The sequence below is a fragment of the Barbatula barbatula genome (assembly GCF_947034865.1).
Source record: "Barbatula barbatula genome assembly, chromosome: 3".
NCBI classification, from domain to species: Eukaryota; Metazoa; Chordata; class Actinopteri; order Cypriniformes; family Nemacheilidae; genus Barbatula; species Barbatula barbatula.
In genome coordinates this window covers 28,125,825-28,144,004 of record NC_136764.1, presented here as the reverse complement: position 1 = coordinate 28,144,004, position 18,180 = coordinate 28,125,825, and the positions used below count along the sequence as shown (strand labels likewise).

The 18,180-nt window shown below is 38.2% G+C and overlaps 2 protein-coding genes across 2 annotated transcripts in view; one reads left to right on the top strand and one right to left on the bottom strand.

Moving 5' to 3' along the window:
* LOC306892365 (phosphatase and actin regulator 1) overlaps positions 1-5,803 on the bottom strand; it is a 32,983-nt gene extending 27,180 nt beyond the window's left edge. The window contains exon 1 of the mRNA XM_079453427.1: positions 4,476-5,803. Coding sequence (XP_079309553.1) covers positions 4,476-4,575 — 100 coding nt within the window. The 5' untranslated portion in view covers positions 4,576-5,803. The remainder of the gene's footprint in view (positions 1-4,475) is intronic.
* A 2,561-nt stretch (positions 5,804-8,364) lies between these two features.
* On the top strand, positions 8,365-15,511 carry LOC306891605 (uncharacterized protein). The gene is made up of 4 exons (XM_079451970.1): positions 8,365-8,420; positions 8,859-9,241; positions 9,522-10,601; positions 14,134-15,511. Exons 2-4 carry the CDS (start codon positions 9,157-9,159, stop codon positions 14,943-14,945), a joined length of 1,977 nt encoding a protein of 658 aa, XP_079308096.1. The 5' UTR covers positions 8,365-8,420; positions 8,859-9,156; the 3' UTR covers positions 14,946-15,511.
* Positions 15,512-18,180: the final 2,669 nt, after the last annotated feature.

Here is an 18,180-nt window from a genome sequence, read left to right as displayed (position 1 = left end):
GCGGAGTGAATCGAGCACAGAAATACTACATTATAGCCAGCAGCCATTTCAGCTTGTAGACCAAGATTGGTTGCCCACTGAAGCTCAGCAGCGCTGAGCCTGGTCAGTACTTGGATGGGAGACCTCCTGGGAAAGCTAGTTTGCTGCTGGAAGAGGTGTAATTAGGAACAGCACGGGGTGCTCACCCTGTGGTCTGCATAGGTCCTAATGCCCCATCATAGGGATGGGGACACTATACTGTAAAAAGTATCGTCCATCGGATGAGACGTAAGATTCCCTCCAATGACCCTTGTCAATCATGGCCTCCTATTAACCCTCACCCTCTGAATTGGCTGTATCTCTCCCTCCTCTCCACCTATAGTTGGTGTGTGGTGAGCACGCTGACGTCGTGTCATCCAAGTGGATGCTGCTCACTGAAGGTGGTTGAGGAGAGAGAGACCCCTCTCATATGATTGTAAAGTGCTTTGGGTGTACAGCAATACACTCATTCATACGTTCAACTCATTTTTTGTCAAGCTTGAGAAGGCAGCACGTTTAAACGTCGGAATGCATGAAATAGCACGTTACCTCCGCTTTAATCTGAGCAGAACACTTGGCTGCTCATCCTATGTCTGCTGAGCACACACAAAAAACTTTTTTTAGAACCTTACATTTTCTTTGTGTAGAAGAAAGGAATGGAAAAAGACTCAAATGCAGGGTATTTCTTATTATTACGTTAGTTTATGACTACCAATAAATTATAATAACTCTGTCTCCCACTTTGTCTTTTCCTCATAGGATGGTCAGATTTATCTGTAATTTTGGTACAATTTAACACAACACATAACCAAAATCAATACTGTCTTTTTTCCTCCCTGTGATAAACTGCTTTATTGATTTCCAATTCTTCAATTTAAGTCACTTTGGATAACACAATCAGCGAAATGCCTAAGTGGAATTTTAGATAAAAATAACCCTTCTTTTACTTTCAATACTTCGAGGTAATTCAAATAAAAGTTTAAATCCAAATTGAAAACAAACCTCTTTAGCCTTGGTTTCACATAATGCAATCCTTTTACATCACTGATTATCCTACCCTGAATTGTTATGAAAAGCAGAAATGCTAATTATTCTGCATCTGCTTATCTGTTTCGATTGATGCCAGCTCCAGTTCATATCGAAGAGTTGAAGAGTTCAGAAGACAAGAATAGACAACTAGATGCCTCATTCAAGCCCTTCAGGCACGTAGACAGTCCACTGATGTCACTTCCAGTTTGCTAGCATGACACAACACTGCACAGCCATATTATAATGAACAAAAACTCAAATAGACATGATTTAATATTATATAGCAATAGAAAGAAATATACATATACGGTATATATATTATAACATAACATATGCATATACCAATTGCTAAAACTTTAACTAAAATTAAACGAAATATCTAAAATAAAAAAAAGATAATTTAAAATATTAATAAAATAAAACTACAATGAAAACTATAATAACTCTGAGCAACACAGTCCGGCTCGCACCATTCCAATATGGCAGAAGACCTATGTATAGACGGTTTCAAAGCAACAACATAATCAAACATTAATACGCATTCACACGTTCGTGGACTGCCCTTAACTTCCAGTACTCATTCACAAACAATAGAGCGCCTGTAGATTACTTCCGATTAAAAGCAAAAGAAACCAAGAAGAACGGTTACTTGGCTAAACTTGTCTCTCCAACATTTTGAATTAAGACTGTGATTCCAAGCTCAAGCACTAGATGTCAATGTACCGTACGGTTTGTTTAAGCGCTGTTGTGAACACGCGCCATACACTGACAAAACAGAGGAGAATATATCGATTCAAGTTTTTATTTTGGTTTGTTTTCATACATTAAGCATTCTCATTGCTTCAAAAAAATTATACTGAGCCACTGAGCAGATGAGACAATTTAACGATGTCTTTAGTACTTTTCTGGACCTAAACTATAACCATTATGTCTATGAGGAAGCCTGGAAATCACTTGAATGTCAATTAAATATCTGTATTTGTGCATCGAAGATGCCGGGAGGTCTCAAAACATGTTTAACGACATGAAAGAAATCACACAGATTAGATTTTGGATGAATTTAACCTTTAAATGTGGCCAAACCACAGGACCCATTCAACAAATTGTTTATTTAATAAAATGAATATACAACAAAATTATATATTGTATGATTGTAATAATTGAATTATTTATATAATACAATTATTATACAATAAAATAATAATATTAACATAAATTAATTTAGATATAAATAGTTATATTATTAGATACTATCCGAACACTGGAAACTGCAGTCCCGGCGCACACGTCAGATGAAACGGTCTTTAGCAGCCCATAGAAACAGATGCTAATGCGGCATCTAGTTATTTATATTTATATATATATATGGCTCCAGACATGTAGACGTGTCCGCCATCTTGGAACAGTCCACTGACGTCACAGTTTGCTAGAACACAACACTGCACTGCTCTGGCTGTGAAAACCACAGGGAATTAAATTCCTGAAAAATGGTATACCTTTCCGTTATTGTTCATGAAATACAATGTTTGAGTACACAGCAGTAAATAAGTTTCATAATCATACACACGTATAACTATAGTTGCAAATGCACAGTCAGTTCGCTCTTGAGCGTTAACAACCCGGCTCAGGAGTTGCCAGATCTTTGTAACAAAATCGATCATTACTAGCCTACTGTCCCCAGTCCAAATAACAAAACATAAATAATAAATTCCTTCCACTCATAACCTGCAACAACCCGCAGTAACGGTTTAAAAGTAGACATTCCATTTTATTTCTCATATAAAGGCAAATGGATTTATTTGATACTAGCTGTCATATTCTATATGCTTGCATGATTTTCTCACATCACTGGTTCTATGTTGACTGTTAACCCGAAACACTGAAGTCCAGACCTGATTTCTCAACACTCAGGAATCCTTCAAGAACACAGACTTCACGCTTTAATTGGATATTAAAGTGGGGCGATAGAAAAATCCTCTCATTAATTCCTTCGGCATCTGGCTGCATTTTCCCTTCGGCTCTGGGGAGAGTTGTGTCATTATGACCATTATGAAAACCTAATTTTCCGCCTTTCAGTACTGTAGATCTGTGATGCGTTCTGTGAAGGCTGCATGCGACAGTATGTGTTTTCTGCTTTATCTATACAGAGATGAATCCCATCAAATGGGTTTTCTTAACTATTTATTTGTAATATAATATAAATTGATATTTAATATATAATTCATTAATAAAAAAAATTCTAAATCACATAAACCACTATATTTTGCAGGAAAATATTTGTAATATCAAATTCTTTCAAGCTAAAGTTTTCTTTAAAAATGGCACTTTTAGTGTAACAGAGATTTACAGTGTAGACTTAAACATGCATCCATCCTTCACAATTCCCAACAAACCACAGGAAGGAAAGAAATCGCACAGTGCATCTACAGACCCATGTTAATAGTTATAAACAATCAGACGTTCTTCAGGATTACTTGATAAATAAAAGGCAGGTATGTTGGAAGTTGGAGCTCAACTCTGTGGGACAGTAGATCTCCAGGAGGAGGATTTGGCACCTCTGGTGTCAGGGATGTTCGAAATGGCAAATAAAGAACATCAGCAGCATCTAGTGGATGGTATTTAAATGACAACAGCCCAAACTTTTTTCAATCTACTAGATGTGATAAACTATCATTTGCATCGTTTCATGACATTGTCTTGATTTAGAATCTAAAGAGTTTTTGTGTCCTGAGACCAAATTTCGATTTTTCCAGTTGGTGTTGTGTTCGACCCATTTAAAACAAAGCATTGTCATGACAATTTCCCAGCAAGAGACATGCATCACTCATTCATTCAGACTGTATAAGGTGATGTGAGTACCAGTTTGTACACACCCGTTTGCTTCTCTGGCAGTAGCTACCAGTGCCTGACACTAAACAAATCGATGGTCTTGAACTCTAGCCAGGTGCCCACCCTACTTCACAATCACTTCACGTCCACATCCGATCCGGTGTGCAGGACAAGCGTTTTAACACTGCACCCTGTCCAGTGAATCCTCATTTAAAGCTGCTGATGATGCCCATCCATTCCAATTCCTCACAAAAGCGCGACTTTGTTCACACTCATTTCAGTCAGTCTAACCTTATACGCATTCCTACACATGCCAACTACCACCTTTCTCCATTTATGTAACCACTGGCGTATAGTACTAAAGTTACAGCGTTTGCCTCGTGCTCGCATCAGTACTGACTCAGCAGGACAATGATAGCTCATCACCATGGCAACAGGGGATGCTGGTTCACAAAGCATCATTTCTGCACGTCTGCAGGGAAGTGGACACGAGACGGTGCTGTAACACTAAAAACATCCAGCCTTTCCAGCATAATCTCTTCCCGGTGTTATGTGACTGGTGTAGCGTCGAACAGATTGTGAGTTTGGAAGGCTGTTACCTGTTTTAAGGCTGACAGATCTTCTGTTGTGGCTGAGGTACGGCGCTCTCCGGACGGGTCTGCGGTCAGCGTCATCCTCCAGAGAAGCCGAAGCCGCCATCAACCTCCTGTCACGGCAGAAGCTGCTGCGGCTGCTGTCGATGGACGGCTACCATCGGGCAGCAAACGCTTTTCACATGAAACGTAACATCTCAATTCCTCCAGGGGGCGCTCGAGGGTCTCCGTTGAGAATCACTTCAAGCTCTCGACGTGTTGGCGCTTTAGTTTGTGTTTTGCTGGCCACATTTGTATTCTACGCGCTTCACTCGCATACATTTATGAGTTGCGAAGTTTGCTGTTTATCATACAGGTGTAAATTCGCCGTTCAAAAGCCTTACCCAGCAATCACGAACGATTGTGATTTGTCCGTCCTACCGAGCGCTGAAAAACGTGGCAGATACCACGTGACACCGATGTCCGCCGCACTTTACTGGGTTACGTCACATCAGACGAATTTATACGATGAGTTCTAGGCAGGGCCGGATTGGGACTCATTTTCAGCCCTGGAGTTTCATGCCTTAGACCGGCCCACTTTAGTTTACGACTGACTATATTAAAATAATGATAATTAAAACCTAAGTCTGCAATAGCGCACTGTTCTCTACAGCCTTGAATTCATTGTCATTCAGTGAAAATACAGTAGCCTAAGTTTTGCTTCACAGTGAAGATTTATTAGAACAGGACAGTATCAGAATCTATTTTCTTTAAGAATTAGTGTTCATAAATATCCAAACATTGAAATAAGGAAAAAATTATAAATTACAAAAGATTAAAATAAAATGTATTGCACTGTCTAATGACACTATAATTTATTTTAAATAAACATCTGCTTTACAACTTCAAATATTTTTTTACAAATATGAGAACATTAGTTAAATAATAAAACTATTGGACTGTTATCTGACTTTTCTTTCACAATGATTTCTAATGATTGTTTCATCTCTTTTTCCTCTGCATAAGTGTAGCTTCAAGGAAACATGGACAACCCTAAAACATTAATTAACACGGGCTTCGAACCGACGTCGGTCTGAATGGGGGACGGGCGCTCTAACAATGAGCTAGCTTGCACCTAGTGTAATGCTCCTATTCCTAAATACCTTAACGTTAGCTTACCGGCCGTCTCCTCGTCTTCATTTGTTTTGAGAAAAAATGTGGTCTTCTTAGAACATTTGGCCGCGTCCGTTTCCAGAGCTTTCTTGCTTTTTATTCTGGACTTTTCAGCGCCGCCTTTGCGCTTTCTGTCATCCATTTTTATTTCTGACGGTTTTTTATTTTGAGCAACTTGTAGTGGCGCTGTCGGGGGCGGGGCCAGGGAGTCAAAAGATAATCACGTCATCATTAACCTGCAGGCTGCGCTCTGAGTTGGGCTGCGAAAAAATATGAAATAAAAAAGAGTGGGGCTGCGGTAAAATAATACATAAAAAGATTAGGGCTGCTGTGAGTGAAGGCAGCCTAGGGAAAGCCACATTTCAACCGTGCCATGACAATACCGGCCCTCGCGGCCAAAAAAACTGACCGGCCCACCGGGAATTCTCCCGGTGCTCCCGATTAGCCAATCCGGGGCTGGTTCTAGGCACCTCGCATTCAGGATATTTTCACTCCATTCCGCAATTTATCTATGGAATTGCTTGTAATGATAATGTTTCAAATGCTTTTATTGTAATTGAATCCAGAAGGTATTTTCGGGTTTGAGGTGGGAAATATCCTACATCCACTAAACCGTGAGAAAACAAGCAAATGATTATCTCATCCCAGCATACATCACTCTTTCCTGTCTGCCTCTCATGCGCATGCATGTTCCTCCTGCATCTCCTCATTTGACAGAGGTTGAAGCCAATTCATAAAGCAAGCAAAGTTTTACATGCATGTTACTTTATACAGGTATTACAAAAACAATATAGCACATATACTGGAATCTTGCCTCCTTCACAATGTCAGACTTTCGTTCGAACGCTACCATCCACGCGCCAAAGATTTCCAAAAAAGTATTAAAAAGTCATGAAATGCTCATTAAAAGAATGGGTAGGGTTTAAGATATAAAAAATGGACACACTGATGTGCTTCATGTACTTCTTAAAAAATAAAACAACTAACCTCACTATTCTTAGCTTTGTATACTGTGCTAGGCTTTAATGGACTAGTTTGGTGCACTTATGTATTTTGTTGCCTATGTTGTTATAATTGCTTCCAATGTTTCCTCATCTGTAAGTCGCTTTGGATAAAAGCGTCTGCCAAATGACTAAATGTAAAATGTAAATGTAAAATGTAGCTATTTCCAGTGTACAGTATGAGGATGAAAATGCAATTGAATACAAAGTGAATGGTGCCTGAGGCCTGAGTCTGTAATGTTACAGTAAAATAAAAAGATTACCAATTAATTCTAGATCCTTATTACTATTGTTTTCAAAATATTAAATAACATCCTTTAAAGTAAAGCAATAATTAATGTTTATTAAATTAAATATAAAGTCTGACAATTCGATCCAAAGCTTGTTTACAACTCTATTAAGTGTGTCAGTATATCTTTTTCATTATTGCAAAAACAGCAAATATCATCAATATCAGTAAATCTCGATATTAAAGATTTAGATGTGTAAATAGTATGTAGAGTTTTTAAGTGTTTTCCCCTTATTGTATTATTAATGCACTATTTAAAGGGAATTAACCAATCTCTTCTCCAGTCAATATTCTCAATTATAGAGTTCCAAAAGAATTTACCTTTGGGAGATATTATATTCTGTTTATGGAAAATAATTAAAATATGTTTGTTATTCAATTTTTTCTCAGTTAGCTCAACACTTTCTAAAATTTAATTTGGGTTTGTCACAAATAAAGAATTATAACAGATATGACTTTTGACAAGTTGACTTAGTGTTCCAGGAATAGCTTTAAGAACTGAATTCCCTTAACTGAACTGGGAAATTATAAATTAACATGAATTGTTTGTAAATTAAAAGATTCCCAAAACTGTCAACATTTTTAAAAGATGATTAATGTCTCTGTTGAACCAATTTGTTAAGAACACAGATTTATTAGAAACAGTTATATTACCATTATTCCAAATGAAAGTAGTGTGAGGAGAGAAATTGTGACAATAACAAATTTTCCAAGCGAGAAGAGCTTGCTGATGAAATTTGGATAATTCAAGGTGGATTTTTGAAATATTGTAATCACATGTTAACAGAAATTTCAAGCCACCAATTTGATTTAGTGGTTAGAGGACAGAAGAAATAAAGACTCTTTAGCAGCTCCAAGTAGCCTGAACTTGAATGACACAAGAAGAGATGACCCAATGTTGGAAATATCTATGATAATGATGAGTAAATATGCAGTTTTGATGGGTCCCTGCTCATGTTGGTATTAAGGGTAATGGATGAGGATTTAAAGGATGAGGACGTATTAAAAGAATTCCCTTAGGTAAAGGAGAGGCCAAATCACTAATAAGAATGGCAGTGAGGAAAACGTGGCAGAAAAAGGGAGACGTCACTACAACATTCACAAATCCATTACAGTGAAACTGTTCAAAGGAAAATTTCGGAAAGAAGAAATTATTTTCTCAACACTAAGCCTCGGACACACTAGACTAAAATCAACCATATATTTAAATGGTAAGTGACAGATGCGTGTGATGCTTGCAACGGATGTAACAATGAAGTGTAGTAGCCTAAATATATTTTAGAGAGGGCTGGTTTGCGTGTCAAATTGTGTGAGTCGGGGATTGAGTGTCAAGGGAACATTTGGGAGAGTGTGGAAAAATGAGGGAATGTTGGATTTTTTTAATCAACCGAAGTACACCCTGGTACAGTAGGTGGCGGTATGCACCTACACAAATTGGTTGGGATCCGCCATTGAAAAGAAAGAAGAAGAAGCGCTGAATGCCGTTCTTCTGTCAACTGCTGCTGAAAGGTGTGTGATTTTTAAAAGCTTCGATATTTATGGTGTCTAAAACCGTACAACTTTAATGAGATCGTTTTGCGTTTGACATTTATGTGAAATAAATGTACATTGATATTAAATATAAAGATATGCGAAAGCTCATAAAAATGGGAATGTGCTTATTATTTATTTATACATTACCTGCCCAATGGTATGATAAAGAAAATATTTAGTACACATTATTGTTGTTTGTCCCCCATTAGATTATTCATATACTATATAATTGACCTCATATATGATCATTGCATTGGGTTTTTGGGTGTTTTGTTTTGCTTTGCTTTGGCAAGTCCCTTATCATCTAAATGAATAGTTTTTCTTAGGATGTTTATTTCAAGAAGTGATCAGTTACAGAATTTAAGTAATACCAAAGGATGAGCAAAGGTGCCTAAAGTTGTTGGTTTTTTTCAGATCTGGTCCTGCATCTCGCATCTGCAGTGTAGCAGTTCATCTGTAAAAATTCTCCTTTACTTTACACGAGAAGTGACCACTTCTCTGAGTACAACAAACAGGAAAGAGCATCTTGTGTAATCAGAAATAAACATAATAATACTGATCTTGGGCCGGTTGCATAAACTATTTGGACTAGTCTTACAAGTAAGTCATCAAATTTAAATTAAAACCACTTAAATAATTGCTAGTCAGTGTGACTGGTTGTTAAGACGCAGTTTTACCTTAGCGGCCACTTTTATGCAGCTGGCCCCTAAAGATGGATTTTGTCAAAGTGGTGATTGGCGACATCAGTGATCCGGAACCAATCAGAATAAAAAGTGAAGATATTGAGGAAAGAAGAGGTTGGTGTCCTATTTGGATTCCTATTATAATGCATACTTCTTCATACGTTTTGACACAAAGTGCAATTTGAAGATTACTGTGTAACAACAAAGCAAGTTTATGTGCGAGTTTTTTCAATTGTATTTGTCATTTGAAAACAAGATGTCAAAAAGAGGTAAAAGAAAGGAGTGGTGGAGTGTCGGGCTCTAATGACCTGGAGCTACAGTAGAAACCGTTATTCAGCCTGCTGGTTCTGTATTAAATGCTTTTTTTCTTAACTTGATTGATGGTGTTTTTTAGACCTGATGAAGGTGAAAGAGGAAGGTCCACAACTGAATAAAGTCGAGGAGAAACATCAGCATCAGGAACCTTACGAAAACATACCTGGAGAAAAATCTCGTACGTGTCAAAAAACTAACACGGATTCTTCACAAAAAATGACTTTCATGTGCCCTCAGTGTGGAAAGGGTTTTAAACAAAAAGGACACCTTGAAGACCATATAAGAATTCACACCGGTGAGCGGCCTTTCATTTGCCTTCAGTGTGGAAGGAGTTTCACACACAAAGGAAATCTTAAGGATCACGAGAGAATTCACTCTGGAGAGAAGCGATTTGCATGCCAGCACTGTGGAAAAAGATTCATGCACAGAGTAAACCTTACAGATCACATGAGAATTCACACTGGAGAGAAGCCCTTCACATGCACTCAGTGTGGAAAGAGTTTTACACATGCCACAAGTCTCAAAACTCATTTGCTCTCTCACTCTGGAGAAAAGCCGTACAGCTGTGATCAATGTGGTCAAAAATTTAGCCTGGCAGCACACTTGAAAAGACACCTGAGAATTCACACGAATGAGAGGCCGTATGTGTGCTCTATCTGTGGAAAGAGCTTCTTATGGCAGTGCTACTTTAAAGACCACCAGAAGATACACGCTGGTGTGAAAGCCCACGTGTGCTCTGACTGCGGCAGTGCCTTTACGAGAGCCAGCGAATTAAAAATGCACCGAAGAACCCACACTGGAGAAAAACCCTACAAGTGCTCATATTGTGGAAAGTGCTTTTCTGAGTCTGGAAACTTGAAAAAACACGAGAGAGTTCATACTGGAGAGAAGCCGTACCCCTGCCCTTCATGTGGGAGGAGTTTCAGCCAATTTAGCCATCTACTGAGACATTTAAAACAGCATTGTCCAAAGTTGTCACAGTTTATCCTCAGCCCTGAAGTTCAACCGACTTCTTCCTGGGACCTGAAAGTTAACATCAGCCCTGAAGCCCTGAAGATAAATGTTGAGCCTGAAGCTGAACAAAGATTGTTGTGTGATGTAAAGGTGAACACAGGCTCTAAAAATGAACAAAGTTTATTTTCTGGCCAAACACCTTCGAGTTATTAGTATGAAATTCAAAAAATAAAATATCTTCTCAAAATAGCATTTCATCTAAAAGGGTAATTTGCTAAAATGCTTTACTTGAAGTACAATAATTACTATTTTTGCAGTCAGTTATCCTAAACGAGTAGCATAGTGCTATATATTGTGTTCAGTCATGTACTTTCATCATCCCAGATGTTTGCAACAATGTTTCAATCCAGAGAATTTCACAAATTAATGTTTTATATTTGACAAAAAGCAGAATGTGTATCGGACACGCAATAATATAGGTAGGCGTAATATGTATATAAATAAATGACAATAAGCAGGAAATCAGTCACAATAAAGTCTAGTATATATACACATATTGTACACTGTTTAAGACTTTTATTTTGCTTTACCGGAATCATGTAGCGACGTCACACGGACTTTTTTTATTTTATTATCAACAAAAATAATTCTGCACAAACATTCGTGTATATAGTCACACGGACTGTACTGTATTGTGTGCGTGATTTCCCCCAAAACGAAAGCCCCACCCTGCAACGTCTCTGCTTCCATTTCATTGGTCAACTACATTATTACGCTGATTGGTCACTTGTGTGGTCCATCTCAGAGCCATCGAGAGAGAGAGAGAGAGAGAGAGAGAGAGACCCGTTTAAAGACGCAGCCATTTAAAAATGACAGAAATAAAGCATTTAAAGAGAAAACATAACTTCCTGGAACTAGCTGAAGGCTCCACGAATGACAGGACGCTCCAGCGTTTTAGACTTCCGTTGGCAGAAGTCTCGCTTTCTCTCTCATTGGCTGTGGTCCAGGTTTGATTCGCCTTGTATAAACGTCATATGCCGAAAGAGCTGTAAACGCACAAATTCGTCATCCTGCTACTTAACGCTGACAGAAAGTTTGTCAACATCTAAACACACAAAAGATATTAAAATATGGCAAAAATTGTATTATAATAATAATAATAAAAACCCCTACTCCCTAACCGAGTACCAAGTCAACTTTATAAATAAACACTTGTTAGCCACTATTCAAATCTTTTTATTATTTTATAGAAAATAGATGCCTTTATGATCTGATATGGATGGGAAAAGTATTTGCCCAAAGGAGTTTCGAACCCGGGTCTCTAATCTCAAGCAACCTAGAATGTTTCACGTTTAACACCCTGCGCCATGAAATCATCGTTACAACATTGGACATAACTGACATCAGTACACAGATTTAATCATGGAAATAATACAAACAGAGGAAATAAAGAAAACTCAGCAAAAACAAAAAGCCGTGCAGATAACTTGTCTATTTTAAATTTCAAGATAACATTAGAAGCCCTTGAAGCTTCTCTGTTGTTTTTCCACATGTACAACATATTACAGTATTAACAGAGTTGACCAATGAAATATCTAGATACACGAGTCATGGCGGCGGGGGCGGGGTTTGCGTTTGACTGGTTTGGGTTAAAAAAAATCACGCGAGGTGCGTTTCTGCAGCTGAAACAGGTATGCAATATATATGGTGTTTAAATCACTACAACACGTTTTAAATGCTTTTAACAAATGTGCTTTGACAATACAATGTGACGAAATCATTTTGTGTTTGTTGTGTGTAATAAATGCAGAGTGCTAAGAAATGTCAGCTAATAGGCTAAGATCCTAAAGCTAAAATATTTTGTACACCTGGTTGTTTTTAGCCTTATTGATTCATGTACTAAACCCCTTAACGTAACCTGCCCTACATTATTGCATTGGGTTGTTGGGTCTGAGTGAACAATAATAGGAATATTTTCTGACACATCTTTACAACAAACCCTTGAACAACCCCTAGAATGTCAATTTTAACATTGGCAAGTCCCTTATCGTCTAAAATGAATCGTTTTTCTTTGGATCATTATTTCAAGAAGTGATCAGTTAAAGAATTCAAGTAATGTCATAAAGGAAAAGGTGCCTAAAGTTGTTATTATTTAATGTTGTTTTCAGATCTGGAACTGCATCTTCAGTGTAGCAGTTCACCTGTATTGAACTGTATGTTGGAACTATTCCCTTCATTTTACACGAAAAGTGACCACTTGGATTTTAACAAACAAGCATCTTGTGTAAAAATAAATAAACATAGTTAAACGATCTAAAGATGGATTTTGTCAAAGTGGTGATTGGCGACATCAGTGATCCAGAAGATACTGAGGAACAAAGAGGTTGGTGTCCAATTTGGGTTTTTATTCTATAATGCATACTTCTGGATACAATTGTGCCATTTTTTATATTTTTGTATTGATCCCCGTTCCACAACAAAACAAAAGTGTAAGTTGTTTCAGTTTTTTGTGTAGAAGATGTCACAAAGAGGTAAAACAAAGGAGTGGTGGAGTGAAGGGCTCCGATGACCTGCAGGTAGAAAGAGTTTTTCAGCCTGCTGGTTCTGTATTCAATTCTCAATACTGCGGTAGTTTGGAGAATATTTAAAATGCACTGTTCAAAAAACATGAAGGAAACACTTAATCGTGACAGCATAACACCAAGTCAATTAATCTTCAGGAATATCAATCATCCCGAAGGAAACTAAAGTGATTGTGAATCATTTTCACTTGCTTTGCTTCAAATAAAAAGGACAACAGGTACACTGGAGAGGCAACAGCAAAGGTGGTCTGGGGAGGAATATCCTTAGAGGGGCGTACAGACCTCCACATGCTATTAAGGCTACGTTTATACGATAATGATGGAGTAAAAAAACTGAAAGATTTTTCTGTTACGTTTTTGAAAAGTTTCATGTACACAAGACAGTGTTATCAACAACATCTGCATTTACTCGGATCCGGGAAAACAAATAAAAACATTGTATTACGCATAAGACACAACATTTTAAAATAACAGCACATGTGTTTCATTGAGGAAATATATTTACAGACACTTAGTGTGAAAACACTTCCAACCTTTTCTGTTCAATTACATCACGTACCTGGGACGTGCCAGCTACATTGCCAGCTGGTAAGTCATGAAATTACCAATAGATTACGCAACCGGCACGTCATTGGTTAGCTAGAAGGACTGCAGGGACTACAGTAAAGATAACAGAACAAAACAACAATAAGGACGACTGTAAAAAGAACAGAGAAGAATATGTAGGGAGAACAGATTAAGATTGTCAACAGTCAGCATACACATCAACATAAACTGAATTCCCTTAAGAAGTAAGCAATGACCATAGACTAAGGCAAATTTATAGTATAGTACAGTACAGCATAACAAAGCAGTCGACACATTTTTGGCTCAAATGGAATCCCATGATTGAGAACCTCTGGGATCTCATGTATCCAAAGCTGTCATATAGCAATAACATTCACGTTAATGAATGTTCATGTGCTTGCAATCTGAAAGAAAAAAAATAGGTTCATGACTTTTGAGAATCTATATCATATCGGCCGCATAAAAAAACTATACTATTAATCGATTATATTATAAATTATAATAAAAATGGATCAAAACAACATCTGCTGTTTTATGCTGTAAATTTGTGGTCCATATTATTCTTGACGTAACTTTTGATGTTTTTAGACCTGATGGAGGTGAAAGAGGAAGGTCCACAACTGAATAAAGTCGAGGAGAAACATCTGCGTCAGGAACCTTACGTAAACATACCTGGAGATAAATCTCGTACATGTCAACAAACTCGCAAGAAATCTTCACCAAAAATGACTTTCATGTGCCCTCACTGTGGCAAGAGTTTTAAACAAAAAGGACACCTTGAAGACCATATAAGAATTCACACTGGTGAGCGGCCTTTCATTTGCCTTCAGTGTGGAAGGAGTTTTAAACATAAAGGACATCTTAAGGATCACATGAGAATTCACACTGGAGAGAAGCCCTTCACATGCAGTCATTGTGGAAAGAGTTTTATGCGTCCCACAAGTCTCAAAACTCATTTGCTCTCTCACTCTGGAGAAAAGCCGTACAGCTGTGATCAATGTGGTCAAAAATTTAGCCTGGCAGCACACTTGAAAAGACACCTGAGAATTCACACGAATGAGAGGCCGTATGTGTGCTCTATCTGTGGAAAGAGCTTCTTATGGCAGTGCTACTTTAAAGACCACCAGAAGAGACACGCTGGTCTGAAAGTCCACGTGTGCTCTGACTGCGGCAGTGCCTTCACGAGAGCCAGCGAATTGAAACGGCACCAAAGAACCCACACTGGAGAAAAACCCTACAAGTGCTCATATTGTGGAAAGTCCTTTTCTGTATCTGGAAACTTGAAAAACCATGAGAGAGTTCATACTGGAGAGAAGCCGTACCCCTGCCCTTCATGTGGGAGGAGTTTCAGCCAATTTAGCCATCTACTGAGACATTTAAAACAAAGTTGTCACAGTTAATCCTCAGCACTGAAGTTCAACAGACTTCGTCCTGGGACCTGAAAGTTAACATCAGCCCTGAAGTTGATCACAGTTTATCATGCGGTCTGAAGATAAATGTTTGTTGTGTGATGTAAAGGTGAACACGGGGTCTAAAAATCAACAAAAAATTTTATCTGGCCAAACACCTTCAAGTAATTGATATGAATATAAATGTTTTTACTATTTTCCCAAAATAGCTATTTCATCTAAATGTGCTAAAATGCTTTACTTGAAGGACAATTATCAATATGTTTGCATTCAATTATCCAAAACCAGTTGAATGGTGTTATATATTTTGTTCGCTCATCTTCTCAGATGCTTGCCACAATGTCTGAATCCAGAGAAATTCACAAGTCAAGTCAAGTCAGCTTTATTTATATAGCGCTTTAACAATTTTCATTGTTACAAAGCAGCTGTACAAGAAAACATTGACTATAAGTAAAACATAAAAGGTTATGGAAGTCAAAACACAGTTCAAATATCAGACACACAATAAATCCCTTTATGCAGAGTTAATTAAATAAGACTATTAAATTCTAGCAGCCCCCCTGAATGAAGTGAAGCAGTTTTATTTCCCTGTTTGGCTCAATATCACGAAACCACTGAAACATCATGGCAGTATAGATCTTGCTTATAAACATTTTAGAAAACTACTGTGGTACTCACAGATCAGGAAACCAGCTTGATCTCATCTACTACACCTGTAACTGCACCACAGACAACATTAAAGTCACACCTCTTCACATTTCGGACCACTTTTTCATCACTTTCAACATGCTCCTCCCTACATGCACTACACCAACAGCACCACCTGTTTCTTTTGAACAGAACCTTCGCTCTCTCTCCCCTAGCACCCTCTCTGTTAAAGTGCCATCCTCTTTTCCCTCCAACAATGCCACCAACACCTTATGCTCTACACTTACATCCTGTCTAGATAATACCAGCTCATGCCACCCCCTCCTGCCCTTGGCTGTCTGACATCCTCCGTGAACAACGGAGTACACTCAGGGCTGCTAAAAGGAAATGGCACAAGACCAAGAATCCTGCTGACCTAGGGGACTACCAGTCACTACTCTCCTCTTTCTCTGCTAGTGTTACCACAGCAAAAACATATTTTTATACCACCAAGGTGAGCAATGCACCTAACACTCGGCAGCTTTTCAAGACCTTTAACTCTGTTGTTTGCCCCCTCCTCCCTCGCCCACTAGCTTTATGACTACTGAGGACTTCGTGTTATTTTTCACTGAGAAAACATCAGCCATCAGCAAACAATTCTCAGCACCACGGACCTCGGTACACACTAACCTCACTTCAAACATCAAACTCTCCTCTTTCGCCCCATTGACTGACACTGAACCCAACTTCTCTCTCTCCACCCCACCACCTGTCCGCTTGACCCAATCCCCTCCCATCTCCTTCAGGCCATATCCAGCACACTCACACACATCATCAACACCTTCCTGCTCACTGGCATTTTTCCATTCACATTCAAACAGGCCCAGGTCACGCTCCTACTCAAGAAACCCACATTGGACCCTGCTACTACCGACAACCCATATTGGACCCTGCTACTACTGACACTTACAGACCTGTCTCTCTCCTCCCTTTTATTGCTAAAACTCTTGAAAGGGCAGTTTTCAACCAAATTTCTTCATACCACTGTAGCAGCTCAACCTGCCTAGATGACATCTCCGTTTGGGTGAAAGAGCATTACCTCCAGCTGAACCTTGCCAAGACAGAACTACTCGGGTTTCCGGCACACCCCACGGTGCAACACGATCTCACCATCCAACTTGGCAATTCCACAATCACTCCCTCCGAATCAGCCTGGAACCTCTGAGTCATATTTGATGAACAGCTGTCCTTCAATGATCGAATTGCGACAACGCAATCCTGTCGATATGCCTTATTCACCATTCGAAAGGTTAGATCCTATCTCACTGAGCCTGCAGCACAACTCCTTGTCCAGGCCCTGGTAATATCATGGTGGGACTTCTGCAATGCTCTCCTTGCTGGTCTTTCTGCAAAGGCTATCAAACCACTTCAGCTGGTTCAAAACGAAGCAGCACACCTCGTCTTCCAACCCAAGAGGGCTCATGTCACACCCCATTCAGCAAACGAGCGTCGTCTTGTAATGCCTTCTCATAAGGGCATTAAATCGCTTTTCCCTGCTCATTCTCCTTCACAACTCCTTCCTGGTGGAACATTCTTCCTAACACGGTCCGGTCAACCTCATCTCTCACAACCTTCAAAAAACTACTTAAAACCCACCTCTTCGGCGAATACTTGACAGACAAATGAAAATTTTTAAAAAGTACACTAACCCTCTTCTCTCAACAGGTAGTGGTTTGGCTTTTTTTGAAACTAGTGACTTTGTATTAGCACCTATTGTACTATTGCTCTTTGTATGACATATCAATTATTGCTCCCTGAACTCTCTGTAAGTTGCTTTGGATAAAAGCGTCTGCTAAATGACTAAATGTAAATGTAAAAACTGAATGTTACACTATTATGTTTTCAAATGACCAAAAAATAATAATTGACAGAATAGTAATGTATAATAAAATCATTATTTTTAAAGGATTGTTTATACACTAAGATTTTTACTTTACATTAAGTTTCATTTTATTTGAAGAAATGCATCTACCAGTATTAAAAAAATATAAAAAGGCGAAAAGGTTTTTCTACGTTTGACTGAAATGTTTCTCATAGTCTTAAAAAGGTTTTTATCTGAAGGTTTATGCTTAAATGTGTAAAATTACTATAGTTTTATAGACAACAATATAATTGGGCAAATATACCCTTTTTCATTATAAACTAAAAAAAGTATGTAATAAAAATGACTTTGAAATGGATGACTTTGACTAATTAATGAAAAAGAGCAAAGAATAGATGGGAACTCGTATAGTTTACAAAGCATCTTGGGGTGAAACCCTAAGAAGCTGCTTGAGAAAATGCCAAGATAACATTTTTGCAAATTTAGACAAAAGATGACTACATCGAAGATGCTAAATTAGAAAAAGTTAGTTTTTTTTGTCCACATTTTTTGTCGAAACATAATCCTCATAGTTCTGTTTGTGTTATTCTACAGTTTTGAAGAGCCATCTAGTATTTTTCTAAAATGTGGAAAAATATTAATAAGGGAGAATGTGTTCAAAAACTTTTGACCGGTAGTGTATGAGAGTTGTTTTCTACTGTATTACTTATGGGGTGT

What these genes read in the sequence shown, in the direction of transcription:
- LOC306891605 (XM_079451970.1), top strand. Translation starts at nt 9,157, where the DNA reads ATGGATTTTGTCAAAGTGGTGATTGGCGACATCAGTGATCCGGAACCA. An exon ending in AGATATTGAGGAAAGAAGAG is followed by an intron (nt 9,242 to 9,521) that starts GTTGGTGTCCTA and finishes GGTGTTTTTTAG; the next exon opens with ACCTGATGAAGGTGAAAGAG. An exon ending in TTCTGGCCAAACACCTTCGA is followed by an intron (nt 10,602 to 14,133) that starts GTTATTAGTATG and finishes TGATGTTTTTAG; the next exon opens with ACCTGATGGAGGTGAAAGAG.